Here is an 8,506-nt window from a genome sequence, read left to right as displayed (position 1 = left end):
AGCAAAGAAAGTGTCACTTGTGCGCATCCTAAAGATGTCAGCAAGAGTCACTCTCAGTCAGGCCCAAGACCCTAAAGGTTTCCAAATGGTTTCCAAATACATTCTAAAACAAAGTCGCATGTACTAACCACTTCATGACTATTTCAGTCTATGGCTATGACAATGAAAAAACAGCTCTAATCTAATTTGTACAGCTATATCAGCAAGTATATAGCAGCAAGCTATATCAAGTGCAGCAGGAGTGGAGATCGACATTGGTTGTGAGTCATTATCCAAGTGCTGCATCTAAACCTCAGGATGTCTGCTGATTCCCATTTGTAGCCTCCTTTAAATCCAGACAGATATGCTACCTGTAAAACTGGTGACTGTTGTTTCCATGCAGGCCCTTCCTTAACTTGTCTCTCCTTTGCCTTTTGTCCATGTCCTTTTCCTTCCAGTATTTCTTCTGTGTAGCATGATGCTGTGATATTGCTGTTTTGCCATTCTCTTTTCCCTTAACTGTGGCTGTCGTGTGACTTCAAAGGCAGACAAATCTGAAATATATCACATTTTTCAACAGACACTGGAACTACATAATGATAAAACCTGAGGTCAGCCATCCAAGAATAGCACAAAGAAATAAACAGTAATTATCCCATTTCAGCAGAATATGCTGTAAGAGTAAAGTTGAAATAAACAAGATTTCCTTTTTGTCTTGGGTTCCTTTTCTGATTATTCCTGTCTGTGTTTACATCTCCTCTTATTGCACAAAGTATGCTTTTATCTCATCTGGTCCAAACTTAGACTGTCCTCGACCCTGATGTTTTACAGCAATCTAGATGCTTTCTTTATAATCCTTCCTAATATTACAATTACAGATGGTGTGCCACTCCATTGACCTTTTTGGTGCCAGGTTAAGGACTGCAGGTGTTCATTTTGTTCAAGTCAGTAAAAATGATTTTTACCCCTTAAATGGCAGTTTTATTACACAAGCTCGGCCAGTTTGTAATGAAGTCCCTGTAGTTACTGAATAAGATTAATACGTAATAAGCCTGGGATTTTAAGGGGTGAAAATGAGTGGATGTCTTGCCTTTCCTTCCTTACAATCCTCACTGGATTACACTTACTGACTTGCCACCATTTCATATAATGATCACTCTAAAGCAACAACAGTGCTACATGTTCATGCATCAGAACCCCTTGTTGAACTATTACTGCCCTGAGCATGACAGTCCAGAGATGAAAGAACACCATCACAGTTTCCATTAAACGTTTTTTCTGTTTAATCTGTAATTTGGTGTTCGTAGCTCTAAAATTTAGGAAGGAGTAACATGTTTCAACACTGTCAGGAAAAGGGCACTTTACAGGTACATTTCAGTCCCTCAGGGTACAAACAATGTCAATGTCCCCCTAAAAGAACAAAATTATATGTAAGGCCCAATTGTGTATCATAAAGGTGCTCTACATTTATTATCCCAGTGGAAAGGTACATATGTAATGAAAAAGGGATAAAGGAAGAATAGAGGTGTGAAAGTAGAGGAGTGTTTTGCACTTAAGAAAGTGATCTTAAAAATGGAAAGAGCTGTGTTTTGTACAATAGAAAAGGTCTGTTATTTAAACTGTATAGACACATTCCCTAAATTGGTAGCTTCAATCAAGAACTTAAGACTGGAATAGTATAAACAATCCAGGGTGCATTTTGACTCCTTTCTTGAATTATATTCATATTCTATACATTCAGAATATATTCAGTGGGAACAGTCCTTTCACATGTCCACACAAACTGATGAAAAATCCTGAAACTGAGGCCATAAACAGTAATCACACCATTCTAAAAGTATACAGAACAAAACCTGGAAGTTGAAATGAATATTTCCTCTTTTTCAAGTCTTCATATATTCAAGTCATCCTCATATTGCACAAACTGTCTTCATCTGCTACAGGCTTAGGCTCTACTTGACCTTAATATTGCACAAGGGCTGCTCTGTGAAATCCCCCCATGATGAAATGTCTGTGTATGTGTTGGTGTGATATGAATCTCCAGCTCTCTTCATTGTCCCCAAAGTATCGAAATATCTGTAAATGTTGGACTTGATGATGCTGTACTGTGTGGATTTTTAGTGTGTGATTTTTTAAATAGAGAACAAGAAGACATTATTAGCCACACAAGCTCTTTTTGTGTTGCTTTAAAAGACTAAAACACTAAAACAGTTTTTTAAAGGGCGATGTCTTAAAGCTTATTGTCAGCTCTGTTTCCTGTCAATAAAGGTTTCAGAGGACAGGAATGACTTGTGGCAATAAATACATGTCAGCACTTCAACTGAATGACTGTTATGAGTAATGCAATTTTACATTTTCAGGAAATATTGCATTAAGTTTACACTAATCTTTATTTTAAACGCAGGTTTGTGCATCTACAGTTGACCTCTACTGCAGTGTTTGGGAAAATGGGTTGCAGAGATGAATTTTGTTAGCATCAGTGAGGCTTTTTTTTTCTTCTTCTTCGAGGACAAAAGCATTACGCACAAAGACACATGTGTAACCACAGCATAAACCTCCATCACATGACTTTCTATAAGCTGTGAAGCAGTTACACCAAACGTCTTTCACAAGAGAGGACTCCTGTGCTGTAATATGGCATCCTGCTTACCTTTCCTGAGGCTTTTAACCTATTTTCGCTCACAGCATCATAATGATGGTGATGAGGAGAAGGAGGAGGAGCAGGGTAAGAGCTTGTGTTAATCTGATATAGGCTTACATGTGGCAAATATTACAGTCTAGATTAGACTGGGTTAAAGACATCGACGTTGTTCATTAGCTGCTATAAACCACGTGTAAAACTCTTGAATATCCAGCCACGCCTACAGAACCGCTAAGCGCATGTAGGCCATTGCTCTGTTAAAATAACGGGTATCTTCTAAAAAACTAGTCTAGCACCGAATGAGAAGCGCAGATGTTTCCTAATTGTCAGGCACTCGTTTGCATTGCCAGGAAAGATGCTCGTTGATATATAACGACCATCAACTTTACCACCCGTTTTTCGACCAGCCCCGCCCTCCTGCGCAACCATTGGTTCACTGACCGTCAACCAAAGCGTTTTGAAACCGTAAAAAGTGCCTGTAAGTAAGAACTACTGGCCAATCCCAGCACAGTGGGGCGGGGTGTGTCGGAAGACGGGTATGGAAAAAAAAAAAACGCTTCCCGTGACCAGCTTTCCAGACAGCAGAATGAGTTGATGGGAATTAAAAACAGTTCACGGGAAAGTCTCTGCCAGAGCGCCAAGTCTTCCCCCTCCCAGCAAGCGTCATTAGTGTAGGGGGGTTTGCATAAAAGAGGAGAGGAGATGAAACAGAGCAGGGAGATTAAGCCGAGCCGGTAAGTGCCATAATACTCCTTTTCTCAGTGTCAGAAGCCTTTATTTTAACTGACCAATAATAATAATATAGAGGACTACAGGACATGTTCAACTTGTTTGTATATGTTTAACTATATAACACATTGGTCATTTTTACTTTATTCATGCTGACAAATATTTTTTACAAAACCAAAAACTCTCTTCTTACATCCCTACTAATGAAGCCTTTATTTTTTTAAATAGCTGTGAGTTTTTAATTAAATACTAATTAAATAGTAATAATTAAATTAATACAATGTGGATTGTTATTGTTGTTTGTTTGTTTTCTAATGTTCTAATGTATATATATATTGCTCTTATAACCCTGCTCTCTTCTGAGAATATTGTTGTCATTTATTGTACCAAATTACTGTCATTTAAGCACTGTTTCCACCTGTGGGTGTTTGTGTGACTTTGTTAATGTTCTCATTTAATTCTTTCTGTCTTCCAGCGAAGATGACTGTCGAACCACCATCCACCTTAGAGAGAGCCGTCTCATCATCTAAACCCAAGTTTCCAAAATTTCGAAAAGTGAACTTACCATTTTTCAAAAAGAATTTACAAACAAAGAATAATGGCAACCAGACTTCAGGTAAGAAAACTTTACCACTCATCTAATTTCCCACCACATCAGGATGCCAATATTTTGGTCAAACATCTTTAAATGATTAAAGGTTTTATGTTGTTTATACTGATGTTGTACACATCTTATTTATAATTTTATGTTATTTCAGTGCTGTAAGTGTGAAAGTTCAGGATGTCCTGGCGTCCAAACGAATTCTCTTTGTTTCTGTACCTTTCAGAGATTCCTTTGACTTTTAAACAGAACCTAAAAGAGCAGCACTTTGCAGTGGCAGGGAAGCAGCTGATAAACCGTGAGGAGCGTCTGTTTTCAGTGAAACAAGATGGGGTGGGGTCTAATAAGTCCCTGGTGGAGGAAGAGGAGGATTATGAGGAAAGTCTGAGGAAAGACTTTGAAGACCTTTTGGAGGAGGTATGGTCAACATTGGAGAATTCCTTCGAGGTCCGAACAGAGAACGAGAAAGAGGCGCTAAAACAGGCAGTTCTGGTCATACAACAAGAGGAGGAGCAGGACAGGAGATGGGAAGGGGTAGCAGAAAAAGAGCGCCCTCCATGGAGGCCTCGGTGCTGCAGGTGGACGCACGACTCTCTGCTTCAGAATATAGTTCAGCGGCGAATGGAAGAGGCAAAGTTAGACTCAAACGCTGACATTAAATCTTCAATCCAAAAGGAAATCATAGGCAAAGGTAAACAACTTAAGGAGGACCTGCTACACATTGTAGAACATGTGAGGAGCTGCTACCCAGGAGAGAATGTGTGCCAACCGTATGCCAAATTATACCATCAAGCCTTTTGTGCCAAACTCAGGGAAATCACTGACTATGGACTCAGTGATGATGACTGCTCACATGTGCTGCAGTGGGTGAACATACATTACCCCAGGTAAGGCAGGAGATCTCATGTTGTGGCATTTTATAACTGTAACAAATGAACCATAATCTACTGTATATTCCATTACTGAGCCATGCTCTGCTTTTTTGTAGTATCATGAGGCGTAAAGAGCTTAAAGAGGTTATTGAATATGAACAGCTGGAAGCACTCCTACCTGAAAACATGCTTGCACCACTGGAGGAGCAGTATTTGACTCAAATAGAGGTATATTATCATTTAAAATCTCTTAAACAGTACTTATAATTAATTACTCAGCTGCTGAGATCTTTTGGTGTGTATGTGTTTTGATCTTTGTCTTTTCTCCATGTTTCTAGAATGAGGTGCAGACATGGTGCCAAAATATTTTGAAAGAGGAGAAAGCTGAGCCTGAATTGAGGGATGGATGCTACTTCAGCCCTCTGGCCATCGATGTGATTGAGGTACTACTGAATGTACAGTCAAATGCAGTGCTATGGGAAAAAACAGTGCTGTGTACAGTGATTGTGTGATATTCTGATTGAAAAAGACTTTCTGTCTTTCTCTGGCAGTGTGTCCATGGTGCTATGACGTCCGCACAGAAAGTTCTGGGCTCTTGTTCAAAGTCTCAGAGGATCACACACCAGATTAAAGAATTCCTCATTAAGTGAGTCATTAATTCTTGCATCACATTCATAATTCACATTTTAAAGTCACAATCAAACTTGCTTTGTCATGTTTCTGATAAATTTTGATCTTTTCAGTTACCAGGATTACCTTAAGAATGTGACTGAGGATAATCAGGGGAACACTGACGCTGTACTGAAGGCCAACCTTCGGTGTATCAGACAACTCAGGTGAGCATCCAGAAATATTTTGCTGCAAATTACATCTTTGAGATGATTCCTGCGTAACACGTTGTTTTTTTCTTAGGGAACACATAAGAAAGAATCAAGAACTCTTTCCTGCACATATCAGGACTGACTGCATGGATTTGCTCACAAACATAAGAGAGCTTTGCCATGGCTATTTCACCACGTCTATACATAAAGATCTGAAGGTAAGTCAGATCTAATCAATTTATTTATTTTATTATCTGATATACTGATTAATGCCCTCTGCTCTCTTGCTGCAACAACTATGCTTTACACATCTTATTTCCACATCTTTTAATATCAGTTCACTTTCAGTTCTCTTATTCAGCTGAAGAAATGTCGAGGACACAGTTTTAACCTGTTTGTGTGCTTCCACAGGGGAAGTATTCCAAACTGGGCACTCGGGAGTGGCTTAAGCACAGTGAAAAAGTGTGTGGTGAGCTGCTTGAAGGAGTGGACACACACATTCAGAAACTTACTAACTTGGACAAAACATGCCTTCAGGTACAGAGTGTGTAGATGTATTAACAAATACATGAATATGATGAATATGAACATGAACATGATTTCTGCATTAGGACATAGACTTGGGACAGAGTTGTGGAGTCTGATGATTGACTGACTGTCTGATTGATTGATTGACAGGACCTGCTCAGTCATCTTCACAAACAAGTGCTAGCAGAGTATGTGAGGAAAACGATGAAGAAGAAGATCAAACTTGGAGATGAGAAGAAACAACAACAGGCAGCTAAAGCGTTACATGACAACAACCAGAAAATACACACCCTGTTTACTGAGGCTGTAAGTATATACATATACATATATATACTTTTCACACACAAAACATCAAAACATAAAAAATTATGTTTTTTGACAATTTTATTTGATTTCATGAACAGGGGTCAAACTTGTATGACCTGAAAGACGTCCTTCCAAGACTTGCTGAACTGCTGACAATAAAGGATCCACAGTTTATTGAATTAGAGCTTGTGAATATATCCAAAAGCTACTCCGACTTCAGGTACAGCCTGAACATTTCCAAACATTTCCAAACATTTTAGCTCTTTGAGCACATTTAGGTTAAGTATAACCTTTGCACTTTGGTAACAAGCTGTTCTGATCTTTGGCCTTTACAGTGAAGCTCATGTCTGCGCCTGGCTGCATCTCAAGGCGACCCTCTCTACCTCAGAGCTCAAAATGATCAAGAAGACTTTCTCAGAGTTACGGGAGCTAAACACACCAAAGGAGACTGAGAATCAGAAGCTGGATCCGCTCTACTCAAGCAGAGATTTCTTCTCTAAAGTGCTTGTGAAATAGGCTTGATGTACTGCACAACAGTCCCTCAGCCACATGCTGAGTTGTATGTAAAGTGTTTTGTAAAATGCACTGTGAATCTGCTTAATATTATTTCATTGTGTACGGATTTCAATGTTTTTTTTCAATCAATTTTTATATTTTTTGTAAAAAAATAAGCTATAAATAAGCTATAAATAGTTTTTATTTATGTTTTTTTGTGTGTCATACTTGTCTCTTTTTCATTTTAATATTCGTTTGGACTGAAACATGTAAAATCTGTACAGTCTGGAATTACTTTAAATTAGTATTGAAACAGATTAAACATTTCAGTCATGTTAAATAAATATCCACATCCTGCTTCATTGTGTTGGGTAATGCAGAGTTTGAATGTGTTGGATAATAAATTAACCAGACATTAACACTTATCCTGTCTTTTCTGGTGTATGGCTGTAAGCCAGTGGAAAAAGGCCCAAATCTAAAATAGGTGACTCGATATCAGTAATTTGTGTGCATGGGAGTTTCCTTTATGACTACAACAGGCTCAGTTCAAGATGTTATGATCGACACAATAATATCCGAATTCCATTCACCTGCGGAATGTTTAGTCAGTAATGCAGCATCCAAAAGCCTGCAACAATCACAGGAAACACACTATTTCTTTTCCAAACAAATCTTTCTAACTTGCAACACTAGTTCCAGTACAGACAAAAATACTCTCCCCTAAACGATTTACACATCCAGTCCTGGAAGAGATGGATTTCGTAGAGGTGTTTAGACACAGATTACGGAATATTTTCTGCTTGAAGTGAAGCATATCCATGTGTGGGAAATTTCACAAAGCAGGATTTTTTGTTTGATAACTTCTGCCAAACTTATCAAATAGCAGGAAAGGTTAGGGACATTCTGAACGGACCGCACTTTTGGCCTTCTTTTATGGAGCCCCTTTAGAAATCATAATTTGTGAAATGCCCTTTGATGTGCTATATCTAATGTTATGTACTGAGAGTTACCTCTGAAGAGATGTAATGAACATGTTTCATTGGACCTCTGGGCCTCTGAGCATTTTTTTTCTTAGCATTTACATACCTGACAGGATACAGTTGTCATTTCACACTATAAAACTTCAGAACACAAGTACTGAACAAATACAGGATGATGTAGTTTTAGGTAATTGGTTGTGTGTATGTATATTTAAACTTAAGAAATCAATATTATAACTAATGTACTGTTTATATTTAGAACTTATTGTCTTCTACAGCAGTCATTAGGGTCTAGCGAGCAGTATTTAGACAGTGGAGTGAAACAGAATGTTATATATATGAAAGCAGCTGTTACACAAATAACTTCAGTGAACAGAAATTCTAGCCATTCATTCCCTGGATTTTATGTAATCGAAGGATAAGAATTTATCTGTCCTCCTTCAGTATAACATCCTGATGTACTTTTTATGATCCTCCTCGTGTGGTAATCACTTTGAGCTTCCCTGTAGAGCAGGATGTTCTGCAGTGCAGTCAAGATGTGCTTCTGTATGGGC

General features: G+C 38.4%; 1 protein-coding gene across 2 annotated transcripts; it reads left to right on the top strand.

Moving 5' to 3' along the window:
* Positions 1-2,581: 2,581 nt before the first annotated feature.
* Positions 2,582-7,878, top strand: tnfaip2b (tumor necrosis factor, alpha-induced protein 2b). Of its 2 annotated transcripts, none has more exons than XM_036573428.1 (12): positions 2,582-2,704; positions 3,825-3,965; positions 4,177-4,837; positions 4,939-5,050; positions 5,161-5,265; positions 5,374-5,468; positions 5,566-5,658; positions 5,735-5,861; positions 6,055-6,180; positions 6,322-6,477; positions 6,576-6,697; positions 6,813-7,878. In XM_036573428.1, the coding sequence occupies exons 1-12, from the start codon at positions 2,614-2,616 to the stop codon at positions 6,991-6,993; spliced, it is 2,010 nt and encodes a 669-aa protein (XP_036429321.1). In that variant the 5' UTR covers positions 2,582-2,613; the 3' UTR covers positions 6,994-7,878. The 2 variants fall into 2 exon arrangements, with proteins under 2 accessions (XP_036429321.1, XP_036429322.1); XM_036573429.1 differs by lacking the exon at positions 2,582-2,704 and adding an exon at positions 3,195-3,354.
* The last annotated feature ends 628 nt before the right edge of the window (positions 7,879-8,506 follow it).

The sequence above is a fragment of the Colossoma macropomum genome, unplaced genomic scaffold, assembly GCF_904425465.1.
Source record: "Colossoma macropomum unplaced genomic scaffold, Colossoma_macropomum, whole genome shotgun sequence".
Classification (NCBI taxonomy): domain Eukaryota; kingdom Metazoa; phylum Chordata; class Actinopteri; order Characiformes; family Serrasalmidae; genus Colossoma; species Colossoma macropomum.
The sequence above is the reverse complement of the archived record's forward strand: the minus strand, read 5'-3'. Positions and strand labels throughout refer to the sequence as shown.

Bases quoted from the DNA above. Each gene is read 5' to 3' on its own strand.
- tnfaip2b (XM_036573428.1), top strand. From the start codon at position 2,614: ATGGCATCCTGCTTACCTTTCCTGAGGCTTTTAACCTATTTTCGCTCA. The intron at 3,966-4,176 runs GTAAGAAAACTT...TGTACCTTTCAG, and splicing joins TAATGGCAACCAGACTTCAG to AGATTCCTTTGACTTTTAAA. The intron at 5,266-5,373 runs GTACTACTGAAT...TTTCTCTGGCAG, and splicing joins TGGCCATCGATGTGATTGAG to TGTGTCCATGGTGCTATGAC.